We start from the raw sequence: 27166 nt of genomic DNA on the forward strand, positions 1-27166 counted from the left end.
CCTCGCCTGCAAAGTTGTAATGAGATAAACTGAATTATTGAGCTCCAGCTATGCAAACAGCGTGGAAGACTGTTGCATACTTGCATAGATCGTGTAGATCGACCCTATAGCATAGCAGGGTTTTTTTAGAAACTATACTACTATAGCATAGCAGGTGGTACCGTGGCATGGGCATGGGCGGATGGCACCCAACTGCCCAGCAAGATTGCTCTAGAAATCGCGTCGTCCCTGGACTCAGCACCACATGCGTCCGATTTCACAAATCTGCGCGGCTGCCCATGGAGCAAGACTCTTCAAATGCACTGTGTCCCGAGATTCTCCAGCTGCCCGGTGCATCACCGATTAAAGGACAGCGCGCCCACGGATTCGTGAAATCGGACGCATGTGGTGCTGAGTCCAGGGACGACGCGATTTCTAGAGCACACGTTCATTTGTTCCAGCTGCTCTCTTTGCGTCGACACAATCTTCTGACAATTACATTTTGAGAGATCGCGTTCCCTAACCTCTATCATGGACGACTCAGATGATAGTTCAGTTATACGCCAGATGATTGCTACACAGGGTTCGCAGGTGTGAAGGAAAACTAACCAACACATTTTACAACATGTAAGGGCCAAAAATAAAATACTACTAACAAACTATTTTCTTCCATTCTTTTGAGACGACAACAGTCTCTGGTCAACAGGAGACATCCTGGTAATTCCAGCCATCGACTACCTTAATACTAAAGTTGTTCTGTCGAATTCCATGCTGAGAACTAATATTAATTAACTGAAAATTCTTAAGCCGTTTACATCTTGTTAAGCCTAATGCTTACCCAAAGTAGCTCAGATACATCATTCTGTAGTGTATAGCCGATTTCTTCTGATTCTACACCAACATTACCAACCCTTGTATAGTAGGCAAAACTGGTGCTTAACTAGATTTTTTTTGTTTGTACAGGGTGATTACAAGGTTATTCAAATAGGCTCATGGTAAAAAAAAAATGAGACTGATTCCCTAATCTACAACAGGCAGCCTAGATGTTACAGAGATACAGTATTGGTAAATCTCTACTATAACGTCAGTTGCCGAATCCAAATGGTGATTTAGTCCTGCTGCCACCTTCCCCATATTGTTCGTTCCATTTTCTCAATTCATTCATACTCGTTGCGTCATAAGAAACAGACGAGCTAACCTGCGTTAGGAAATAGCCGGATGTTAAGAAAAGTGAGATTAGGCAGAGAAGGGAAATCATGATTACAATCAATACCTTAGCTTTTGCTTGGATAAAATCATCCAATTTAAGGGGTCTCAGATAACTGTTTTTGTTACTCACACGTCCCTAGAAAAGATAGGAATCATGTAAGGAAACTTAGAGTAGAAGTGCAGTCTTTATGGTAGAAAGTTCGACACAGGTGAGCAGTTGAAAGAGCTAAGCACCTTTTTTTCTTCTTCTAGTAGTTCATGAACTGGCCTATATGCTGCAGCTACACATAGGTTCTGCAGAAACAAACAGTGAATGGGTTGCACATAGACATGAAAAGAGAACATAACAGTTTCATTCTTCTGAACAGCAGGGAAACTACCACGATTGTTCTAGTTTGGTACCTTTAGGTCGCTCCCTGAATAGCCTTCTGTGGCATTTGCAAGTTCATCGAACTTAAAACCAGATTCTAGCTTTTCTTTAGCAAGTAAAATCTTTAGAATCTTCAATCGGTTCTGTGCATCTGGAAGGTCAACATATATCCTGTGGACCATGGAACCAATGAACATCTTGCTAGATGACCATTTGCTTAAATTTGTGTCGGAAGCAAGAACATGGAATCTTAGATGTTACCGTCTAGGTAAACGCCGTATCACAGCATCATCCAGATCAAATGGACGATTTGTCGCACCAAGAATAAGGATCCGTTGGCTCTCTTTGGACCTGAGACCATCCCAAGCTGCCATAAATTCATTGCGCATCCTTCTTGTTGCTTCATGCTCAAATGCACCTCCTCTTGCACCAAGTAAGCTGTCAACCTATAACCAAACCGTATCATGCCAGGAGATCATGAAAAAAACAACCGTACTTTGAATCATGCTCAAATTACAGCCAAAGTAATGACAAGAAATGGTTTAAGAGTACTCTTGTTTTTCTTCTTCCATTTTACTAGTAAACATTGGTCAGCCTTAAGCCCGTATCTCTTTGCCTTGGTAATGGATGAGGTTACCAGGAACATACAAGGGGATATCCCTTGGTGTATGTTGTTCGCTGATGATGTAGTGTTAGTGAACGAAAGCCAGGCGGGAGTAAATAGGAAACTAAAGTTATGGCGACAGATCCTTGAGTCTAAAGGTTTTAGATTGAGCAGAACTAAAACCAAATACATGAGATGCGACTTTGGCGGAGTTGTACAGGAGGGAGATGTGAGTTTGGAAGGTCAAGTAGTGCCTAAGAAGGATACCGATACCTTTCGGTATCTGGGATCGATGCTACAGAGGGATGGAGATATTGATGCGGACGTTAGCCATAGAATCAAAGTAGGGTGGATCAAGTGGCGATAAACTTCTGGCATTCTCTGTGACAAGAGGGTATCACAAAAGGTAAAAGGCAAGTTCTATAGAACGACGATTAGACCGGCTATGTTGTATGGAGCAGAATGTTGGCCTACAAAGATTCGACATGTTCAACAACTGAGTGTTGCAGAAATGCATATGTTGCGATGGATTTGCGGTCACACAAGAATGGACAGAGTTCGAAACGATGATATACGTGATCGCCTAGAGGTAGCACCAATTGAAAAAAAGCTTGTCCAACATCGGTTGAGGTGGTTTGGCCATGTCCAAAGGAGAGGCACCAGTGCATTGTGGAGTCCTAAGCCAAGCTAATAATATGAGGAGAGCTAGAGGAAGACCGAAATTGATATGGGAGAGGCAATAAAAAGATATTTGAAAGCTTGGGATATACTTAGAGATCTATGTTTGAATAGGAGTACTTGGAAAACAGCTATTGAAGTGCCTAAACCGTGACTTGGGGATCTTGGTGGGTTTCAACTCTCGCCTACCCCAACTTGCTTGGGACTGAAAGGCTATGTTGTTGTTGTTGTTGTTGTTGTTGTAGTATTTTACTAGTAAACATACAAAAATTACATGGCGTCCTCTTTAGCTAAAATGCCATGTTGCAATGTTTCAAAAGATCCCAAAAATCATGTATGCAGTACACCTAAGGTAATTGTAGCCGCAACAATTCAGTATGAAATTCATCTTTGATGTTGACATTCAAAAAACACAAGCGCCACTGTCAGCACATGATGAACAGTGCCAGGTTGACTGCTTGTCTATTTTGTTTCTTGACATCTAGGACGAATTTCAAACTGAATTGCTGCAACTATACTTAACTTTATGTGTACTACATACATGTTTTTTTCATGATTTTTGAAGCATTGCAACATGATATTTTAGCTAATGAGGGCACCAAATCTGCATTGATTGAACATACCTCATCAACAAATATGATAACAGGAGCTAGTCGACTCGCAAAGGAGAAAAGGGCCTTTGTCAGCTTCTCTGCATCTCCAAACCACTGTTTAAAGAAAATATAATTTTAAGTCAGTGGTTGGTTGGAAAATGACTTGCATATATGCATGAGACTGCTGGTCAATGATCATCTTGTTCACAACCATTCAAGCTCTTTGGTTGAAGAATATAGTTGATTGCTAATATATTTTGATGCAAGATTAACTACAGATGGTCTTTTGGCTGCTTGAGTTAGACATGTCACACCTGTATCAAATTGAGAAAAATGGTGCTTTCGTGCTCAATTATAGCCATGACCATATGGAATTTGACTTTCAGAAAACCAAAATCATTACTATCTAATGGCTATCACCAGCCATCACTGATTGGCACAAAACACAAGAATTGTTAGCTAAGCCACTAATAGTCACTAGTCACAAATAAGGTGTACATGTTTGAGAAAAACAAATAAGGCGTGTGACTAGGATATCCTAAAGCAACCTGGTGCAGCATGAACCAAAATTCCACAGTTGCCATATGTGGTAAACATTATCATAATTTGAATCCACTTATCCTGCGTTTATTTAAATTTTATATTAGTAAATCCTGCATCATCCCAAACAGGAACGTTCAAACCCTTAACCAGAAAAGACCTAGAACAGAACTTCTTCCCAACTTTTTCCCAGTAATAAATAGCAGATATTGTTATGATCCAACTTCTCACAAAAGAAATTCCATGTATGTCATGAGCCAATATTGGTACCTTTCATCAAGCAAAGAACCTAACTGCCAAAGTCAATCGACAACCCCAAAAACATATGCCTACATAGAATAAAACTGCCAAGATTGAATGGGGTTCTATTGAATCATCATTTAAGGTGTTCAATAGTTTACCCAGTATGCAGCCCTCTAATTTTTTGCAGCAAGAATCTTCAGCAACATGTATCAAGCGCCTTGATTTTCTTATATAATTCATTTTCCATATTATTAATGAACAAATAACTGAAAAAAATCAATATAAAGATACAGGTCAAATGAAATTACCTTTGATGTGAGTGTAGAACCAGTTATACTGATAAAATTTGCTCCAGCTTCTGTTGCAAGGGCTTTTGCCAAGAGTGTTTTTCCTGTTCCAGGAGGCCCAAAAAGCAAAACACCTTTACAGGGCTGACAAGGTGCACACAATCAAATCTTTGTTAGAAATTCAGTAAAGCACTTAGACCAATTCGAATATGCATAACTTCTGATAAGACGAATATCACAATGTTCGAGCGATTGATAGAACAAGAACTCAACATTTAGAGAATGAAGCTAAAGCAACAAGCTGTCTAAGAAATAGTTATTTCACTTGCAGAATCCCCACATTTTTTTTGTTTATCTGTAATAAGTGTATCTTTAATTGCACAATCTCATTTTGTAATATACGAAAGGGTTTATCTAAGAACCAAAGATCAATTTAATTGAAGAACATCTGCTTTTGGTTATCTGCTTCACTTATAAGCTAAAAACTTATTTCTGCATCCATATGAAATTTACAAGCCTCAATCACATTACACATTGAAAAGCAACCATCATAAAACTAGACTTAAATACAATTAGGTGAATAAATGTGCAGTCATGCATGATAAATTGGTAACAATCTGAACCGAGCAGTAGTTTGGATGGTTAATTGGTTAGTGCCACCAATTAAGAGGATAGCCACCCAGGCTCGAACCCGGGGCTCACCAATTTGTGGGTACCTCTCAAGGAAAGTGGTTTCAGGGTACTCCTCTATCTTACAATTGAAAATGCCTAGGGGAATTCTCTCCCAGTGGTCAAGAAAAAACAATAGAAAACAATCTAGTGCTAAAAAAGCTCCATAATTAGTTTTCGACAGATGAAGAACAGTCCAATCTCCAACAGTGGACCAAGGTCAACTAGCTAAAGGCTATCAGGACATAATGCGCGCATCCACATTAAAAAAACTAGATCAACCTAGCAGGAACTAGGTGGAATTTTTTTTCTCGAACACGCAGGAGAGCTGCGTATCATTGTATTAATAGAAAACTAGATGGCATTTTATTATTATTAATAAGAAGAAAGCACCCGAACCCCAAATTCGCCTTGACGTTGACGAAGACTTGAACCTGGGTGGTTTGGATATACATCCACACCCTGGACCAACTAAACTAGCTCATCTTCCTTCCACATTAACTATATTTACACAGCAATATCTGTGTCAATTTACAGAGTGCAAAATAGATGCTGCAAAAGTGTAGTGTAAATGGGAATAGGATCATTCCAAATGACGCGAGCAGCTTTCAATGTTGCATCTTTCTCTACCACAGCAACTGCATACATCGAAAGAACTCAAGTAACATCTACATCATAACCTTGAATTCAGCATGAAACATACTTCTGGAAGCTTGACTACAATGCTAAAGCAACAGCATCTTATAGCTATTTATTGCAGAAAATGATTTTTTCATGCAATAACTAATTCTACCACCTAGCATTTTGAGTTCATGCTAATTTGAGGTGACTTATGTGTCTATCAATAATAATGAGTCACTTAAATGCAATATTCAAGGCTCTGTGATATTTCTAGCAAAATATACATTGTGATTTTTTTCATCATTATATGTTTCATACAATTTTGTATCTCTATTGTTAATTTATTATTATATGTCTTACACTATCAAAACAATGATAAAATATTTATGATATTTTTTAACATAAATTATGATGTCCGCTATCACCTCACAAAATTTGAAATTGAAACTCAACTTGTACATGGAGAAACAAAAAATAAATCTGTTAAGAGGTAAATTAGATCAACTGAAATCAATAAATATGAAGTAAAAAAATATATATCTAGCAGAAAAGCAAGCCATACCCTTAATAAATTTCCATGTGAAAAAAGTTCAGGTCTCCTCATTGGAAGAGTAACAAGCTCATCCAATGTTCTCTTCACGTCCTCAAGTGCACCGATATCGTCAAATTTCACTCCAATTTCATTTGGAGGTACGACAGCAGAAATGAAATTGCGTTCATACTCATCTTTAGCCAAAACCTGAAGTTAGGAAGCTTATGAGTTTGTGTAGGCATATAGAACAATGACATAACATAAAAGGCAGAAAAAAATCTAACTTTATGAGATAGATAATCAGTTGAATACCTTCAGATTTTGAGATGATTTCTTAGTTGTTATACCCTGTCCCTTCAGCCTCTCGATTGCTATTTCCAGACTTCACATAAATGAATAAAAAACATTAGTAGCAAGGGACTGGCTAAGGTAAAAACAAATAAAACAATATTCAAATATGATGTGAAGTAGATATACCTCTCACGGGGAATGATTAATCTGTCACCCTTGATAGAAGGAAGATCTGTTGATGACAGATAGTGGTTTCTAGCCCATCCAACGACCTTCTCCGCTTCTGCAATAAACAACAAACTCATTGAACTTACTGATTCACGTCAGCGCCACCAACTAGCAACGGAAACCTGTGACTGTTATGCAAAAATGGAGGAACAAAAAGGGGCAGACCCAGTGCCGGAAGCTCCCACATGAGTGGGGTCTAGGGATGGGAAAAACCGAGGCAAGCCTTCCCCCCGCAAAACCTGAGGAGAGGCTGCTTCGAACAAAAATGGAGGAACAAAAGGAAATATATTTCAAATTTAGCACTTCACCCCGCTTCACTATTTCAAAATGTGCACCTTTTGCAGTGTAGCATTAGGATAGTGAATATTTTTTTATACTTTTCCATCTGCAACCAACCAACTATAGCGTTTATTCAATGGAGAAGACCCATTTCACAATTAATTGTCAATAACTTTCAATGATTCATCATGTACCAGAATTTTTACACTATCTCTACATATAGAAACATCATAATACCTGAAAGGATCAAGATGCCCAAGAGGGGGGGTGAATTGGGCTAATTCGAAATTCTCTTGCAATAAACAAATCCTACGGATAGCCCAATTAACCCCTTGTGCCTAGAAAAGTGTTTCTATCAAACTAAAGCACAACGAACTCACCACCTATGTTCCAACCTTACTCAAGCAAGCAATTCTATGGATGTAAAACAAGTATTGAATTGCTCAAAGTAAATACTCAAAGTAAATAGGGAGAGAAAGGAACGCGGCGATGTTTTGCCGAGGTATCGAAGAGTCGCCACTCTCCACTAGTCCTCGTTGGAGCACCCGCGCAAGGATGTAGCTCCCCCTTGATCCGCGCAAGGATCAAGTGCTCTCTATGGGTTGATTCTTCGACACTCCGTCGCGGCGAATCACCCAAAGCCACTCACAACTTGAGTTGGGTCACCCACAAGCTCCGCCGGGTGAACACCAAACTCCCAATCACCACCAAGCCGTCTAGGTGATGGCGATCACCAAGAGTAACAAGCACGAACTCTCACTTGACCACGCGAAGCCTAATGAGAAGATGGATGCACACTTTGCTACTCTTGATTTGCTAGTGAGGCTACTCTCTTGGATTCTCAAATCACAAACACCTCACTAGGAACTTGCTCTTCTTGGCACTCACAAACGTGTTTCTCAGCTGTTGGAATGAGCAAAAGTTGCTCCACTCACGAGTGGAGCTTCTATTTATAAGGCAGCCTGAAAAACTAACCGTTATGAGCTTCTGCGGGACGACCGGACGCTCCGATCGTGATGACCGGACGCTCCGGTCAGTTCATCCCGCGAACCAGCATTCAAGTGATGACCGGACGCTGACAGGGTCCGGTCAGTACCGACCGGACGCGTCCGGTCGCTCTTGGGTGCTTACTGTAAACGACCGGACGCTGGATACTCAGGGTCCGGTCACATTGACCGGACGCGTCCGGTCACTCTTTTCCAAGTCTGGACCCTTACTGGAGTCGACCGGACGCTAGCCCTCAGCGTCCGGTCACACGACCTTCCAGCGTCCGGTCACAACAGACTTAACCACCTCAGTCAAACGAACTGACCGGACCCTGCGGCCAGCGTCCGGTCGCACCGGAGCCAGCGTCCGGTCAGTGTTTGACCCTCCATTCACTTCTAACTTTCGAACATATGTGAATGAAGTTTGCTCCAAAGGATCTTAGGCATTCATAGGAGCTACCTAGAGCTAGTTTTAACAAGTGTGCACCACACCTAACTCACTAGACTCAACTAGGTCAAGCTACCCGTTCATACCCCCCTTTATAGTACGGCCAAAGGAAAAACAAAGTCCTAAACTACTCTAAATGTCTCTCCAACTCCAATCGACACTTAGAACTAGTTATCCTTAACCTTGTCGTCCATCCTTTGAAAACCGAAACGATTTCCATCGTAGGGGCATGACAACCTCGATTGCCCAATCGATCTCCATTACCATGACCTAACTTAGTTTCCTCTGCAAAACACACGTTAGTCATAGTAATCTTGTATTGACATTAATCACCGAAATCCAACTAGGGGCCTAGATGCTTTCAATCTCCCCCTTTTTGGTGATTGATGACAATACTACCTCGAGTATGTTATGGAGTGAGGTTTTTGACGGGCTTGGCTCATATAAGCTTTTGTCAAAAAGAACAAAAGAGTTAGTCAAGCTTATATGACCCAAGCCAACACAATGTACTCAAAGGATATGAATTAAGCATGAGTACTAATAACAATGCTCATTTGCTTCGAAGTATAAACGCGGAAGCAAAAGCAAATGAGCATAACACAAGTGATATGACATATAGAAAATGCAAAGTAGAAGTCACACATGTCAAATATCACAGTCACGTAGATAGCACTATCACATATATATAATAGTATGCATGAAAGTAAACACACGAATGCATAAGTAATAGTGTATCACACAAATAAAACGCCAAATGTATATAATAAGCTAATACTAGATAACTAGTTCCCCCTAAAGCTCGCTCCCCCTGAGTCTACATACTCAAAACCCTCTCCCCCTTTGGCGTCAAACACCAAAAACTAAGGGTCGGTCGGCGGGGCTGCAGCGGACGAGTCGGGCGCTGAGGTACGTGGAGCAAGATGGAACTGGGCGCCATCATCATCTGACCCTGAGCTCTGAACTGACTGACCCTCTGAAGCAGGAAGTGTCGCTGAAGCGGTCTGGGTCTGAGCTGGGGCTGGTGCTGCCTGTGATGCTGCAAGTATGTCCGTCGTAGGATCTGACGAGGCGACAGACGAGGGAAGCCTCTGAGTAGTCATGATGGCTGGAGCTGCTGTAGATGGACCGGCAGTATGCATGTGAGGCGGAGTAGGCATGCCGGTCAACTCGCTGAAGGATGCTCCAAGACTCCTGGAGACTGACGACTCAGGCACGAACAGCGAGGAAGACTGCTCTGGTGAAAAACCCGTGTGGTAAGGAGTGAACTGCGGGGCTACACCAGGTGAAGCTAACCACTGGGACACCTGTATAGGAGGTGAAGTAAACTGAACTGGAGGCTGTCCCTGACTCTGAAGCCCGATGGGCTGTACTGCTGGAGTCGTCGAAGTGGTAGGAGGCTGTGCAACCTGGGGCGAAGGCTGTGGCAGTGGGACCCCAATAGCTGTCACTACATGCTGCATGAATCCCATGAGCTGCTGCTGCATAAGTAACTGCTGGTGCTGAAGGAGCTGCTGCTGACGCTGGAACTCGTCCTGACGAGCCTGAAACTGTGCGAAGTTGGCAGCTGTCTCCTGTGCCTGTCGTGTCTGATCCTGCTGCATCCGCTCAAGAATAGCTATGAGAGCGGGGTCTGTCTGTGGAGCAGGTGGAGCAGAACTAGAGCTACCGGCCTCTGCATCGTGTCTGATCCTGCTGCATCCGCTCAAGAATAGCTATGAGAGCGGGGTCTGTCTGTGGAGCAGGTGGAGCAGAACTAGAGCTACCGGCCTCTGCATCGTGTCTGCGTGGAGGCATCTGAGGTATAGGCTGGTAGTCGTCGTCAGAGCTGTCACTGTACTCACTCACTCCCTGCTGTGCCTCTAGCTCCTCCTCCTCTGTGGCTGCAATCCCTCTGATGATCTCATCCTGCTGAGCTGCGGACTCTGGCACGTCGGGACGACGGCTAGGCTGACTGGGTGCCTGAGGAGTGGTATGTCTGATCCGCTGTGACAGGTTGTAAGCTGGGAACTCTGTAGTGGCACCTGTATACTCATCCATCATGCCAGGGGGCTTATCCATCACAACTCTACGGATGAGGAAGGTGATCCAGTGAGCATAGGGAAGCTGCCTGCGACCCTTGAATCCCTCAGCTATAGTATCCTCCATCTCTGACAGAAGGAGGTCCCAAATATCAAACACTGTCATCTGCATGATGGCATTGAGAAGCCAGAGCTGTAAGCGAGTTAGGCCCTCTCTGTATCCCAACCTGGGGAGCAGTGTCCTCCTGATGATGGCCTCTAGAATCCTCGCTGTAGGAGTCAAGTCACTGGGGTTCCTGCTCGACCCCTCACCAAACGGCTCCTTGAAGCAATGCCGCACTAAGTCTGTGGGGGGCACCAACCCTCCATGAGGACGCCTGGGAGGTCCCTGCTGACCATAGCAAACCTCATGCATCTTTACAGGCTGCTCCTGTAGTCTCAGTATCTCCCTGGCTCTGCCACTGGTCACTCTGTGGTCTTTGCCGTTGAAAGCAAAGTGAATGTATCTGTGATGAGGATCAATGTAGAGCGAGGCATAAAACTGACGGACCCAAGATGGTACATATATCCCCGTCCGTCCAATCAGATCTGACAGTCCTGGCAAATATGACAAGTGTTGCCGAATGCTCTCTCCGGCTGCTGCCACAATGGACTCTATCTGGCAGACCCTCTGTGATCTGAACACTGCCCCACTGTTAAGATATGCATTGTAGAAATCCTCATGCAGTGGCGTGTAGAACCCCTCAGCTGCTCTCTCATCCCTCCTCGGAGGAAACCAAACCTCAAACTCGACAAACCGCAGCTGCTGAACCTGCCTGGCTGTAGCGGCCCTCAAGTCGAGGTGAACCACTGGAGGCGGACCCTGTGGTCTGGGCGGAGGGCGTGAACCCCTGCGCCGTGTAACTGGCCTCGGTGGAACTGCAGCACTGGTACGACTCGAGCGGCGTAGCTGAGGTGCCGGCTCGGTCTCCTGACTCTCCTGAGTCTCCTGGGCTGGCTGAGGCTCTACTGGTGGGGGCTGCCGATCATCATCACCTGGACCACCACCAACATTCTTGGTGCGAGCCATCTGAACAGACAAGATGGTGAACTGCCGCTGATCAAGATCAACTGTCAAACTACCGCTTTCGAGGCTTGGCCTCGATCCTTACTCGCGAGCTTGGCTCCGAGTTTACTGCCAACTGCCAGACGAAACACAACGGAACCGACTCGCTGCACGATAGAATAGATGGATATACAAATAAATACCATATATCTAATAGATGCGAAATCCTAATAGAGAAAGCAATGTAGATGCGAAATTGAATCGTATGGCTTTCTACCTGACGAAACGCGAACCGAGAAGAGGTAAGATATCACGCGGGGGATTCTCGGAACCGGGCAAGGGTTAGGTCAAACGCCCTGAATGCAATGGGGAATCAGTGCGATTAGAATTTGATCTAGGTCATAATTTGAGATCAAGATTGAAATACAAAGATTGCCATACCAATCAATGGGAGGATAGCCCTGGGCAACGATTGGGCAGCGAGGTGACCGGCGAGGTGCAGCAGAGGCGAGCTGGCGCGGTGGCTCGGCTGGAGCGCGACTGGCGAGCGGGGGCCGAGCGTGGAGGCGCGGCGAGGCGAAGGCACGACGGCGCGGCTAGGCAGGCGCACGGAGGCGCGGGCGCAGGCTGACCGGAGAGGTGGCGCGTGGCTGTGCTGCGACGGTGGCTCGGGCTAGGGCACGGCTGCGCGGGCGCGAGGAGAGGCGCGAGGAGGCGGCGGCGCAATGGTGCGGCGGCGACTTGGGCGCGGGTCACGGGTTAGGTCAGGGAAAAAAAAAACTTGAAGGCCCGTTAATATAATCCCCCAGACCGTGACAGAAAAGGAAACGGAAATAGAGACTTAAGTCGCGCAAGATCCACTGACCGGACGCTCCGGTGGTAGCGACCGGACGCTACCACCCAGCGTCCGGTCGATTCCAGAGAGGTCCAAATCCTCTGGAATCGCGACCGGACGCGTCCGGTGGTCCATGACCGGACGCAGGCAGGGTCCGGTCAATACAGCTTGCCCTTTCTTCATCGACCGGACGCTGGACCCTTTCTGACCGGACGCACAGACGCAGCGTCCGGTCACTCCTTCAACAGCAGTTCACCTCCTGTGAACTGACCGGACGCTGGACAGCAGCGTCCGGTGCAGCGTCCGGTGCACCTTTTCCAGCAATTCTTCAACATACCTTCGCGCTACCTGTTCCCAATCAAGTCCCAACTTGAATAAGATCCAAATAAACACCAATTGGGACTGATGTGAGTGACCTCTCTCAAACCCTCATATTTTTCAAAATATTTTGCCTTAGGCTATAATTCTTTTTAAGGAAATAGGCAACAAGAGGGCAAATGGAACAAAATGACAAAACAACATTCATGCATATGTAATACTTGTAAGTAAATCTAGTTGCTTGTCAAGTTTGATCCAAGGTTAAGCTTCTTCACACGCTTTTCGGCGGTTATCTTAACCATGTTAGACAAGCCCTATATGCATTGCCCCAAATTAAACATGTTGTATTTTACAATGAATGCAAGGGACAACACAAGCTCAATTTTTTGTGAAGTTACTAAAATCAAGTACATTGAGCTCGTTCCGCAATCTACAAAATGTAGCTTCATCTAGCGGTTTAGTGAAGATATCCGCTAATTGATCTTCGGATCTTACACCTTCTAGTGATATATCATTTTTAGCTACATGATCTCTTAGAAAGTGATGGCGGATATCTATATGCTTGGTGCGAGAGTGTTGAACCGGATTATTTGCAAGTTTTACCGCACTTTCATTGTCACACAAAAGAGGTACTTTCTCTAGAACTACACCATAGTCTAGTAAAGTTTGTTTCATGTATAATATTTGTGCACAACAAGCACCCGCGGCAATGTATTCCGCTTCGGCGGTGGACAAAGCCACACTATTTTGTTTCTTGGAGGACCAAGACACAAGTGATCTACCAAGCAAATGGCACCCTCCGGATGTGCTCTTTCTATCAACTTTGCATCCGGCATAGTCCGAATCGGAATAGCCAATTAATTCAAATAAAGCTCCTTTGGGATACCAAAGGCCAATGCTTGGTGTGTGCTTAAGATACCTAAGGATTCTTTTTACGGCAATTAAATGTGTTTCCTTAGGACAAGCTTGAAATCTAGCACACATACACACACTAAACATGATGTCGGGCCTAGATGCGGTTAAATATAACAAGCTACCAATCATAGAACGGTAGAGAGTTTGATCAACCGAGTTACCTCCCTCATCTAGGTCGAGATGTCCATTTGTAGGCATTGGGGTCTTGATTGGCTTACATTCATCCATCTTGAATCTCTTGAGAAGATCTTTTGTGTATTTCTCTTGAGAGATGAAGATGCCTTCTTTCATTTGCTTGACTTGAAAACCAAGAAAGAATGTAAGCTCACCAATCATTGACATCTCGAACTCCTTAGACATCAATTCACCAAATTCTTTGCATGAGTCTTCATTTGATGATCCAAAGATGATATCATCAACATATACTTGACAAATGAAGATATGCCCATCAAGCTTTTTGGTGAATAGTGTGGTGTCGACCTTCCCAATGGTGAAGCCCTTCTCAATAAGGAAATCCCGAAGGCGCTCATACCAAGCTCTTGGGGCTTGCTTAAGCCCATATAGTGCCTTGGACAACCTATAAACATGATTAGGATATCTAGAGTCTTCAAACCCGGGAGGTTGATCAACATAGACTAGTTCATTAATAAAGCCATTTAAGAATGCACTTTTTACATCCATTTGATATAGTTTCATTTCATGATGTGATGCATATGCAAGGAGGATACGGATGGCTTCTAATCTTGCAACCGGTGCAAAGGTTTCTCCAAAATCTAAACCTTCAACTTGAGAGAACCCCTTTGCAACTAGTCTTGCCTTGTTCCTCACAACAACACCTTGATCATCTTGCTTGTTGCGGAACACCCACTTTGTTCCAATGACTCTTGCATCTTTTGGTCGCTCTTCAAGATTCCAAACTTCATTGCGAGTGAAGTTGTTCAACTCTTCATGCATGGCATTGATCCAATCCGGATCTTTAAGAGCATCTTCTACCTTGGTAGGCTCATAGCAAGAGACAAAAGAGTGATGAGCAACAAATGAAGTAAGTTTTTGAGATCTAGTCATCACCCCCTTTGTTGGACTCCCTATGATGAGATCTTGTGGATGATCTTGTAGGAGAGGTGTATTTCTTCTATTGACCACTTGAGGAGGAGGTTGTGGAGCATCAACATCTTGTGCTTGTACCACCATTTGCTCATGGGAGATATGAGTATCTTCATTTTCTACTCTCCCAACTTTTTCACCATCTTGTGGTACATTTGATGAAGAGGGTTGATTAAAGACTTGTACATCATCTTCATCATCTTTTGGCTTGATGTCTCCCACCGGAATATTCTTCATAGCCTCCCTCAATGGTTCATCACCTACATCATCAAGATTCTCATGTGCTCCTTGGGAGCCGTTAGATTCATCAAATTCCACATCATATGTTTCTTCAATCAAGCCGGTGGCATGATTAAATACTCTATATGCTTTGGACTTCAATGAGTAACCAACAAGAAAACCTATATCACAACGCCTTTGAAACTTCCCTAGGTGTTGCCGCTTCTTGTAGATGTAGCACTTGCAACCAAACACCCTAAAGAAGGAGACGTCCGGCTTCTTCCCATTGAGCAACTCATATGGTGTCTTGACAAGGAACTTTTGAAGAAATAGGCGGTTGGATGCATAACATGCGGTGTTGATTGCTTCCGCCCATAGAGCTTCGGGAGTGTTGTACTCATCTAGCATTGTTCTTGCAAGAGTGATCAAAGTCCGGTTCTTCCTCTCAACTACACCATTTTGTTGAGGAGTATAGGTTGCGGAGACTTCATGTTTGATTCCAACTTCATCACAATAAGCTTCTATGTTTGTGTTGTCAAACTCTTTGCCATTGTCACTTCTTATCTTCTTGAGCTTCACTTCAAATTCATTTTGAGCTCTCTTGGCAAACTTCTTGAAACAAGATGCAACTTCGGATTTGTCATGAAGGAAGAACACCCATGTATATCTTGAATAGTCATCCACAATCACAAGACAATAGAGATTTCCTCCCAAACTCTTGTATGTTGTTGGTCCAAATAAATCCATGTGTAGGAGTTCTAGCACTCTTGTGGTTGACATGAAAGCTTTGGTTGGATGTGTGTTTGCAACTTGCTTGCCGGCTTGACATGCACTACAAAGCTTGTCCTTCTCAAACTTCACATCCTTCAACCCTCTCACCAAATCATTCTTCATAAGCTTCTTGAGTGAGCTCATCCCAACATGAGCAAGTCTTCTATGCCATAGCCACCCAAGTGTTGTTTTGGTGAATAGGCAAGTCTTCAAGTTTGCATCTTCGGAGGTGAAGTCAACTAGATATAAGTTGTTGTATCTAAATCCATTGAATATCACTTGATTGTCATCTACCTTAGATACAACCACCTCCTTCTCGGTGAATAAGCATTGGAAGCCAAGATCACACAATTGTCCAACGGATAGCAAGTTGAAACTCAATGAAGCAACATAGAGCACATTGGAGATGGAATGATCATTTGATATTGCCACTTTGCCCAATCCTTTGACCTTGCCCTTTGAATTATCTCCAAATGTTATTTTCTCTTGTCCATCTACCTCTTCATCTAGTGAGGTGAACATACGTGGATCACCGGTCATGTGTTGAGTGCAACCACTATCAATAACCCAATGACTTCCACCGGTCTTGTAGTTCACCTACACACAAGAGATTCAAGCTTTAGGGATCCAAGCTTGTTGAGGGCCCTTCACCTTCTCAACAAGAGACTTAGCCACCCAAATTTTCTTAGGTCTACTCTTGTTGGGGGGACCTAAGAACATGACTTTCATCTTTCCACTTGAATCTTTTCTAAGCATGTAGTGAGCATTGAAAGCAAAGGGTCTAGCATGCTTGGGCAAGGGTTGTGGTGGTGGAGTTTGACACTCATGAGCAAAGTGGCCTTCTTGTCCACACTCAAAACATCTCTTTGGCTTTGGCTTTGGCTTTGATTGTTGGTGTTGAGCTTGAGCCTTTTTCTTCTCTACACTTGCCATATATCCAATGCCACTTCTATCCATCTTCATGACGGTATTCATGAGTAGCTCACTTTGGAGATGCTTGCCTCTAGCAAACTTGCTTAATCCCACTTTGAGATGCTCTTTCTCCATCTTGAGCTTCTTGTTCTCTTCGTTGAGAATATCATTGTTCTTCTCCTCCTTGAGTTTCTTGATTTCTTCTTTTAGCTTCTCATTCTCAAGGATCACCTCTTTGTCATGATCAAGAGTTTCTAGCACAATGGTGTTGTGACTTTTCATCTCTTCAAGATCTTTCATGAGCTTCTCATTGTCACTCTTGAGCTTGACAAACTCATCATAGTTATTGCACTCAACCACTTGCTTGCCCTTGCTACTAGATCCATGCTCAATGCTCTCATCAATTAAATCATCACATGAGGTAGCTATATCAATCTTAACAACATGGTTAGTAGCATCATGTGGCTCATTTGGTAAGAATTCTTGTGCAATAATAAGAGTATCATAATTGATCTTTAGAGTTGTATATTCATCTTTTAGCTTATTGTGACTAGTGATAAGCTCATTGTGCACCCACTCAAGTTTATCATTTTTATCTTTAAGCTCTTTCTTAGAAGATTTGAGCTCCTTGAGTTTGGATGATATAGAATCATTTGTTTCTTTGAGCTCATCATTAGCCTTTTCTAATGTATCACACTTAGCTAAGAGTGAATCATTTTTAGCATCAAGTTTTTCATTTGTAGCCCTACTTTTTCTAATGATCTTAGTATATTTTCTTAGTATTTTGACAAGATCATCATATGTAGGTGAGTCATCATCATCGCTATCACTATCATCATCACTAGCATGTTCATCATCACTACTATCATCACTCTTAGTTACCTTGCGTTCACCTTTGGCCATAAGGCATAGGTGTGTAGAGGATGATGGCGATGGTGGCGGTGAAGATGCAATATCAATAGCAATGGCGGCCACCTTTTTATCGTCACTATCATCATCGGATGATCCACTTGATGAATCAATGTCCGTGAGCCAATCACCGACAATGTAGGCCTTGCCACTCTTCTTCTTCTTGTAGAAGTCCCTCTTTTTGCCATCTCTCTTCTTGTATGGCTTGTTCTTCTTCTTTTCATCTTCATCACTTGAATCATCTTTCTTGCCCTTGTTCTTGAACTTGTCTTTCTTGGGCTTTGTGCATTGATGAGCTAGATGGCCAAGCTCGCCACAATTGTAGCAATCCATCTCGGAGATTGGCTTTCTTCTTGAGCTTGTGAAGAACTTCTTCTTCTTGCCATCAAACTTGATGCCACTCTTATTTAGCCTTTTTAGCATCTTGGTGGTCTTCTTCACCATGAGGGCAAGGCTTTCTTCATCATCTTCATCACTTGAGCTCTCATACTCAAGTTTTGCTTTGCCCTTGTCTTGGCTAGCTTTGAATGCTAAGTCCTTCTCTTTCTTCTTTGTAGAGGATGAGCCATCTTGTGGTGTGATGTGCATGTACATCTCATGAGCATTGATCTTTCCCAAGATTTGTGTCGGTGTAGCGGCGGAAAGATCACCTTGATGTAGCACGGTCACAATGTGCCCATATTTGTCAATGGGGAGGACACTCAAGATTCTTCTCACAACGTCGGATGGTGACATTTGAGTAAGTCCAAGCCCATTGACTTCCTCTACAAGAACATTTAATCGAGAATACATCTCATTAGCACTTTCTTTGGGAAACATCTCAAAAGAATTTAGCTTTTTAATCACAAGATGATAGCGTTCCTCACGCTCACTCTTGGTTCCCTCATGGAGCGCACAAACGTCCGACCATAGAGCATGGGCGTCTTTGTGGTTCCTTACACGATTGAACACCTCTTTGCAAAGGCCTCTAAAAATGGTGTTGCGAGCCTTTGCATTCCATTTTTCATAATTTACTTCATCGCCTTGAAGTTGTGCGGCATTCCTAGGTGCGGGGAACCCTTGAGAGGCGGCTCTAAGAATTCCAACATCTAGAGCTTCTAAGTATGCCTCCATGCGGATTTTCCAATATGGAAAATCATCTCCCTCAAAGATAGGAGGAGGTCCATCCCCGTGAGACATCTTGCTCTAAGCGATTAAGCTTAAAAACGTGAGCACGAGGCTCTGATACCAATTGAAAGGATCAAGATGCCCAAGAGGGGGGGTGAATTGGGCTAATTCGAAATTCTCTTGCAATAAACAAATCCTACGGATAGCCCAATTAACCCCTTGTGCCTAGAAAAGTGTTTCTATCAAACTAAAGCACAACGAACTCACCACCTATGTTCCAACCTTACTCAAGCAAGCAATTCTATGGATGTAAAACAAGTATTGAATTGCTCAAAGTAAATACTCAAAGTAAATAGGGAGAGAAAGGAACGCGGCGATGTTTTGCCGAGGTATCGAAGAGTCGCCACTCTCCACTAGTCCTCGTTGGAGCACCCGCGCAAGGATGTAGCTCCCCCTTGATCCGCGCAAGGATCAAGTGCTCTCTATGGGTTGATTCTTCGACACTCCGTCGCGGCGAATCACCCAAAGCCGCTCACAACTTGAGTTGGGTCACCCACAAGCTCCGCCGGGTGAACACCAAACTCCCAATCACCACCAAGCCGTCTAGGTGATGGCGATCACCAAGAGTAACAAGCACGAACTCTCACTTGACCACGCGAAGCCTAATAAGAAGATGGATGCACACTTTGCTACTCTTGATTTGCTAGTGAGGCTACTCTCTTGGATTCTCAAATCACAAACACCTCACTAGGAACTTGCTCTTCTTGGCACTCACAAACGTGTTTCTCAGCTGTTGGAATGAGCAAAAGTTGCTCCACTCACGAGTGGAGCTTCTATTTATAAGGCAGCCTGAAAAACTAACCGTTATGAGCTTCTGCGGGACGACCGGACGCTCCGATCGTGATGACCGGACGCTCCGGTCAGTTCATCCCGCGAACCAGCATTCAAGTGATGACCGGACGCTGACAGGGTCCGGTCAGTACCGACCGGACGCGTCCGGTCGCTCTTGGGTGCTTACTGTAAACGACCGGACGCTGGATACTCAGGGTCCGGTCACATTGACCGGACGCGTCCGGTCACTCTTTTCCAAGTCTGGACCCTTACTGGAGTCGACCGGACGCTAGCCCTCAGCGTCCGGTCACACGACCTTCCAGCGTCCGGTCACAACAGACTTAACCACCTCAGTCAAACGAACTGACCGGACCCTGCGGCCAGCGTCCGGTCGCACCGGAGCCAGCGTCCGGTCAGTGTTTGACCCTCCATTCACTTCTAACTTTCGAACATATGTGAATGAAGTTTGCTCCAAAGGATCTTAGGCATTCATAGGAGCTACCTAGAGCTAGTTTTAACAAGTGTGCACCACACCTAACTCACTAGACTCAACTAGGTCAAGCTACCCGTTCATACCCCCCTTTATAGTACGGCCAAAGGAAAAACAAAGTCCTAAACTACTCTAAATGTCTCTCCAACTCCAATCGACACTTAGAACTAGTTATCCTTAACCTTGTCGTCCATCCTTTGAAAACCGAAACGATTTCCATCGTAGGGGCATGACAACCTCGATTGCCCAATCGATCTCCATTACCATGACCTAACTTAGTTTCCTCTGCAAAACACACGTTAGTCATAGTAATCTTGTATTGACATTAATCACCGAAATCCAACTAGGGGCCTAGATGCTTTCAATACCATTACAAAACCTTCACTGAAACGAGATTAATCTGGCACCAGGATTTTAGTACTGGTAACCACCCCGAAGCTGGCCACTGCCAATCTGCCACAGTGATGTAGCTAAAGTTGGTTGCAGTTGAGGGTTAGTTGCACTTCAAGTTAGTAATAGCAGTGGTTCACTCGAACAAGCATAAAAGCACTAAACCCGAAAACGAAATTCAGGATATCATAAAAAGAGTTGGTGTCAAATTCCACTATACTTATCAAACAAATTATATTTCTGTTCCATTTTTCTTGCATTGAACCAGCACAAGACAAACCAGTTAAAAAAATCAACTCATTCGATGTGATTGAAATTCCAGCAGAAGCATGGGCCAAAAATTTGAGTAGACATACTTTGTTTTGTTAAAACAATACCATCCGACTTCACATGCAAAAGGTCCACACAAGAAAGATCATGCTCCTCAAGCACCTGCATTAACCAATCATCGCTTAGAACTCAGGAACCATGATAGTGAACTGGCAATCTGAATGAAAATGGAGATGGATGGGAAGCGCAAGATCTGCATCCAAACCTTGTGCAATTTAACAAGGTTATGCCTCGAAATCATAATTTTTCTATCCTCTTCAATCTGATTATTAAAAACTCGTAGTTGTTCATCTTCCTGTATGTAAAGTAAAAAAGAAAGAAAGAAAGTTAGGAGCTATTATCAAGCAACAGGGCACTTGTAATTGAAATGTGGACTAGGCACTGTAATTTATTGATTTAATAATAAGAGGCACCATTATAGCTTCATCATGTGCTAGTACAGTGCATGTCAATAGTTTGTTTTGTGTAGTGCAGCTATAAAAACAAGATTGGTGAAAGATGCTAACCTCTGGAAGAGGAACAGTTAGACTATTGGTGAAGAGCTTTGATATGTCACCAGACCTTGAAGATCTTTGTCCCTTCAGGCCCCCTACCAACTGCTTCAGTGGTGATGGCTGCATAGAAATATTTCAAATGAGTTGTACTGATTGTGAAATATTATAATTGAGAAGACAAACTTAAAACTTTTCATAGGCAATGACAAAAGAAATGTCAGTCAAAGCTAATATTATAGGTTTCACAATTTGTGCAAATGACATTTTGTAAAGAGCTAATAAGCACTTCTCCTTCAAGTAGCACAATTTCAATTCATGCTAAAACAGCAGGTTTACATATGTCCAAGTAATGACCCACATTCTCTACCCACTCTAAGTCTAAGGAATGAAAAACATATGTAATCAGTCATCATTTGCAAACAAGGTACTGATAACTCATAGAATGGACCTGAACGAGCTTGCTAGACAGTCATGCTTCACAATGTAAACCAACTAGTGCTGTTTTATGAATGTTGTAAGAGCAACTCCAAGAGACTCTCTATATCCTTCCTAATTGCTAGGAATAGAGATTTTGGTGAAAAAATACCCTTCAATAGCTTCTTTCAATGGTTATCCAGAAATAGACATCTTCTGTTCCGGATTTCTCGCTAGCCAAAGATAGAAAACGAGAATGGCTCTCTAGAGTACAAACAAGATATAGAAAAACTGTTGGAGAGTGCAAAGATATAGGGCCTGCTTGGTTGACATCCAAAATTTGTCATGCCAAAGATTTGGCAAGCCAAAAGTTGGGCAAAAACATTGCCATAGATTTGGCAAGCCAAATGTGAGAGTTTGGTAAGTTTTTATGCAAATGACTCTCCAAATGATGATTTAAAGAGTGAGCTTTAGAAAGACTCTTGGAGATGCTCTAAGGTAAAATAGGAACAGCAATATAATGGTGCAAAACTCATCCATTAGTTACCAAAAGAATGGAAATAATCAACCAAGACCCTTGATACAATAACAAAAAAACCTATCTCAAGCATGTTTTAACACAAAAACAGTCAATAAAGGCTTTTGATACAAGTACTGAAGAAATAAATCATGATTATAACAGAAAGTAAACAGACAATAAACATATATTCATTTGAACAACATAGGATAATTACCAGTGAAGACAGGCGAGAGAGATTGTGGAACATCAGTGCAGGCTGTACATGTCCATAACATGCATAAGACCTAACAAATTGCTTATGTAAGTAGAATTTGAATTTTAGCAAGAATTATTAGATCTTACATGTTCCTTATCCTTGGGTGCTGCTGCCAGTATGTTCTGCCCACATATCAACACTACTGGTCCGGTAAGTCGGTCAAACATTTTCTCAACTCTTTGCACAAACTCTCTACGATCTGATTTCGAAACTGCTCTAGATAACCATTGAGAACTGTCTGGAAAGTAGACAATTATTGGCTGTAGAGATGGCAGAACCTATACAGAAAAAAGTTCATTAAGCAAGTCCATATAGAGATTAACTTCTTGAATGAGACCAACAACACTGGCAATATTTGAGGATTAAAACCAGCAGTAAGGAATGGTTGCAATATACATATGTAAAGCACCATATTGTCAAAACTTATGTAAAAAATGCATGTCAAAATATATTTTGAGAAATCACCTCACAAAGTGCTTCAAGTGCGATATGCCAATCGTCTGATTCGGTATCATGATCATGCGCAATATCCTGAGCTAAGGCACAAAGAAATCAGATGGAATTAAAGTGATGGAATTGTCAAAAAAAAAATCAAACAGCCATCAGAGCTACAGAGTAGAGGCATACAATCAACCCAGTAAACAGTTGCTGTTCCATTTTCCTCCTTGCTAGTTACATCTTCATGGGCATTGTGTGATTTCTCTATAGAAGGATCAAATATGACAGCAACCTGGTCCCCATTGACCTCATATACCTCCCCACGCTGTCCATTTGATAGACCCCTGTGATTATTAGAGTTAGAAATGTTCCTCTTCATAAAAAGGGGGGCAGACCCAGTGCCGGAGGCTCCCACATGAGTGGGGTCTGGGGAAGGGATAAACTGAGACAAGCCTTTCCCCCACAAAATCTGCAGAGAGGCTGCTTCGAACCCACGACCTGGTGACTCAGTGAGTTCATAATCTATAAGAATAATTTTCTAGACGCAATTACAACAGCAAGTTTTTCTATATATTGTAAGGTTCTGCATGCACAGTAGAAATATCAATAGTAAAGAACTTTCCTCATTAAAAAAAACAACGATAGACAGAGAATCGATTGTCTAAGGACCGCAAATCAGGTATTTGTCAATACATTTCACTGGAACAGATTTTCAAAATCTCAAAATACTCAAATAAAGAATACGAAGTTGCCTGAATAGCTCCTATTAGAGAAACTACATCCTAAACTATCATACTTTTCAAATTGGAAGATAAGCTCATGAGATATTCAGCATGTTTCAAATAATAAATGGTGGCCAATAATAATTTGTCATGTTTCACATGCTACTAACAATGCATGTTTCAGCGTATAAACATCACCCAATTCTATATTGTAACATTGACAATTCTATTGATAAAGGGAAGATCACAATTAAATTTTAACATTGACATGGAGAAAATACTATACAGAACTACAAAGGGGAGGCCAGAACTAGCAACAGCACAGAATCGGGTGTACTACAAAATCATTTTGTCCTGTTCCATGATATATACCCACCTTCCACTAATAAAAGTATAGGCACTCCTTGAGCCATCCTGAGTAGGTATTTTCCCCAAAATGATCCTGTGTAAGGTATATATGGTACATATCAATGTTAAAATCAAGAAATTGAACTTTTAACATGGAGCACATTATTGTGATATAAAGCACTTGTGAAACCAGAACAAAAAAATTATTTTCTATTTTTCACCACATCACTATGCATCTATGCTAGCACATGCATGCATGCTCACTTGCTTATTCCAAAGCCAAACGATCCACACCTATAAGACCAAACCCAAACAAACCGATGTTGTTTGATATTTGAGTAAACATAACAAAGATAAGTCATGGTACCAAGCTAAGAACCACAAAAGTTAACTTGGATCAGCATCTATACTTTATCAAACTCATTAGTTGGTTTGTCCTTCGCATCCACACACATTAACCTACAAAGGTCAATCTTATCCATCTACTTGACCTCATCCAATGGTTCATCTTGATTTTGTGCTTCACCTTCCTTTATAATAATAAATAAAATTAATGCTGCTAATAATGCTCCTAATCACCCTTCACCACACCCAACTGATAACCATAATACCACTAATGCCCATCAACTAATGTGCATTGCATGCAGAAAAAAAAGGTAAGAAAGTCAATATCCAACAATTACCTCTGATCTACTTCAACGACTCCAGAGGCCCCAACATACTTGACCCTATCTCCTGAAAAGGTACATAACAAAATTAGAAGGAAAAAAAAATTAAACTCCAACGTTGAAAGATCCAATTTGTATGTATGAATTAAAGAATTTTTAGATGAAGCAGATTTAACTTCTGAGTTGGTGTAGCTACAGACAAGGTATCAATAAAGAGGGGCTAAGCCTCAATTATGCTCAGGCAGTCATGGACTCATGGGTTAAGTTCAAACAATAAAAGCTTATTTTTCAACGCAATGTGGTCGATAGTTCACATAGTAAAGTCTGAAGGGAAAAATCATGGGAAATTACCCCTTTTGAAAGGCCTTTTCTCTTCTTCTGATGACTCAGGAGTTTCAGAAGATTCTGATGCTGTAATTTCTTCAGCACCAACAATTCTCTAAAATAACAAGGCGGGAAAGGATAATTATAAGCCACAAATTTGTGCATGAAGAAAAAAATCATTAACGAGGGCAGATAATATGAAATGTTGGTTCTCCTTGCCTTTCCTCTAGTAAGGCAAGAACACTAAAAGAAGAGAAGTTATTTCAAACATTGTTTCTATCAACTGTATTATCTTTTCATTTAAAACCCATTTAACATAAGATTGTCTAAACTTTTGATGTCCCCTTCGTTTTAGAGAGACAAAAGTGGCACAATATCATTTTGTCTGTAAATGAAACAGGTCAACTTTTCAGAAGCACGGTCAAATATGTGTCTTTTCTGTGAAAAGCATCGCAAGACACTTCTTATGCAACTAGACGGAGATAAGATAAATCACCTTGGCATATTCCTCGATAGTACAAGGGACCAACTTTTTTAGGTCATCCAGAGACTTTTTCAGGTCTTCCACAGATTTGAGAGCATCCTCATCGTCACTTTCACCAGATTTTCCATTGTTGCTTGTCCAATCTTCATCACCATCGTCTTCCATTTCAGATTCTGAGCCTTCATCCTCTGACTCAGCATGCTCATCCTCCTCCTCCTCACTTTCTGAGTAATCCTCCCCATAATCCTACAAATCAGGTGAAATGTGAGGTTTGCAAAATTGCATCACGCCTTTATACTTTGTGAAATGCAGTATCTTACATATGGTGCAAGGACGCTGCTGTCCAGAACCAATAGCGGCACTTGCAACTCATGTGCAAGAGCTCTAACAAATCTCTCCCTGTAAAGCTCAGTTCCTGCATTAAACAAATTTCACAACCCAAGCATTTGTAGCAACGCTAAGTATCTTCATCCTAGCTGCTTTATACCTGGAGAACTTTGGAGCAATATCCGCCCTCCTGAGGATTCCAAACGTGAGCCATACTCTGACGTGACACCCTTGTGCCGCAGGTGGGACGCCACACACTCACTCAGCAGCTGCCTCGCATTCTCACTTAAGCATTCAAAAGGGAACAGACACACACATTCTAGTCGTCAGCCCACTAATGTTAGCTTGGTTGAAACAAAACTTCGAACAGATGATGTGGGCGTCTCACTTGACATAGTAGGGAAAATTCTGCCACGAGAGCGACCCCTTCTCCCACGGCACGGCGCGGCGCAGGAACTCGCTGCGGAACCTCTCCCGCCTGGTGAGGAACGTCGACTCCGGCCGTTTGCAGCCGGTGAGAAACCTCTCGCCGCACAGCCACTCCTGCTGGTCCTTCTCCCCGAGCCGCGCGTGCTCCTGCTCGAAGCACCTGCCGCTGCTCCCCGCCGCCGCCGAGGACGCAGCGGCGCCCCTCGCCTCAGCGCTCCCGACGCCGCCCTTGGAGCCGTAAAACCGGCACAGCCGTCGGGCAGGGCCGGGCGGCCGTGGCGCGCCGAGCGCGCTGAACCTCCTGACGAAGGAACCTCCACTGACGCCGGTTGCGGAGATACCGAGGGAGCTTGAATTGCTCCACATCGGAGGGCGCAGGAGGAGGCAGCGCAGCCGCATCGCGTGGTACATCTCGGGCGGCTCTAGGACCAAATGGTGAGGAATCGTCAGCCTAGATCGCTTGCTTGAGCATGTGAAGCGAAGCTAGGATCGACTAGTGGTGTGGGAGCCTGGGAGGATTGGAACGAAACCGGACCAGGATGGCCGATGGTGGGTGTCGCGGCGGAGACGGTGGCGACTGGCTGCGGGGCGACGGAGAGGAGGGAGACGGAGACGCCACGGGACGGCACCCGCTCCACGCCTCCCCTCCAGGTTTCGGCTAATCCGCTTCTCACGCCGTGCCGCTCCTGCGCTGGGTTGGGGCGTTGGGCCCCAGTTGGACACCAACACCGACAAGCCAGTCCTTTGTGAGAACCTAGTGGGCTGTCGGCCTTGATAGAATCTGCAGACATTATAACGGGCCGCTTTGTTGTCATCACAGTGGACGCAATAGTTGTCGCTTCGTTTCCTAGCCCGTGACTAGGATCCTGGATTTGCATAGCGGCCCACGTCCATTTCAAACGTCTGGATGGTCAGGCCCAGGTATCTCTTTAGTCTTTATTATGATGACTTGACTTATGAGAACAATCTCAGGGAGAAAAACAGATCTGGC

At 43.3% G+C, this 27166-nt stretch overlaps 1 protein-coding gene across 2 annotated transcripts; it reads right to left on the reverse strand.

Annotated features, from left to right (window-relative positions):
• Positions 1 to 636: 636 nt before the first annotated feature.
• On the reverse strand, positions 637 to 26850 carry LOC136478083 (uncharacterized). Of its 2 annotated transcripts, XM_066476415.1 has the most exons (24): positions 26135 to 26849; positions 25907 to 26031; positions 25740 to 25834; positions 25432 to 25665; positions 24963 to 25050; positions 24627 to 24678; positions 23972 to 24037; positions 23063 to 23217; positions 22901 to 22971; positions 22522 to 22713; positions 22394 to 22435; positions 21258 to 21365; positions 20957 to 21046; positions 20778 to 20853; positions 6803 to 6899; positions 6638 to 6707; positions 6356 to 6532; positions 4525 to 4647; positions 3464 to 3547; positions 1820 to 2004; positions 1591 to 1729; positions 1423 to 1482; positions 1253 to 1324; positions 638 to 1177 (listed from the first exon to the last, which is right to left on the reverse strand). In XM_066476415.1, exons 1-24 carry the CDS (start codon positions 26584 to 26586, stop codon positions 1064 to 1066), a joined length of 2967 nt encoding a protein of 988 aa, XP_066332512.1. In that variant the 5' UTR covers positions 26587 to 26849; the 3' UTR covers positions 638 to 1063. The 2 variants fall into 2 exon arrangements, with proteins under 2 accessions (XP_066332513.1, XP_066332512.1); XM_066476416.1 differs by lacking the exon at positions 22394 to 22435 and having other exon boundaries at positions 637 to 1177; positions 26135 to 26850.
• Between the last annotated feature and the right edge of the window lie 316 nt (positions 26851 to 27166).

Source organism: Miscanthus floridulus, chromosome 8, assembly GCF_019320115.1.
Source record: "Miscanthus floridulus cultivar M001 chromosome 8, ASM1932011v1, whole genome shotgun sequence".
NCBI classification, from domain to species: domain Eukaryota; kingdom Viridiplantae; phylum Streptophyta; class Magnoliopsida; order Poales; family Poaceae; genus Miscanthus; species Miscanthus floridulus.

Excerpts from the sequence above, each read along its gene's own strand:
- LOC136478083 (XM_066476415.1), bottom strand. The coding sequence starts at position 26,586 with ATGTACCACGCGATGCGGCTGCGCTGCCTCCTCCTGCGCCCTCCGATG. Across the intron at positions 24,679-24,962 it reads GAAAAGGCCTTTCAAAAGGG|GAGATAGGGTCAAGTATGTT; the intron begins GTAATTTCCCAT and ends GTACCTTTTCAG. Across the intron at positions 6,708-6,802 it reads TTAATCATTCCCCGTGAGAG|TCTGGAAATAGCAATCGAGA; the intron begins GTATATCTACTT and ends ATTTATGTGAAG.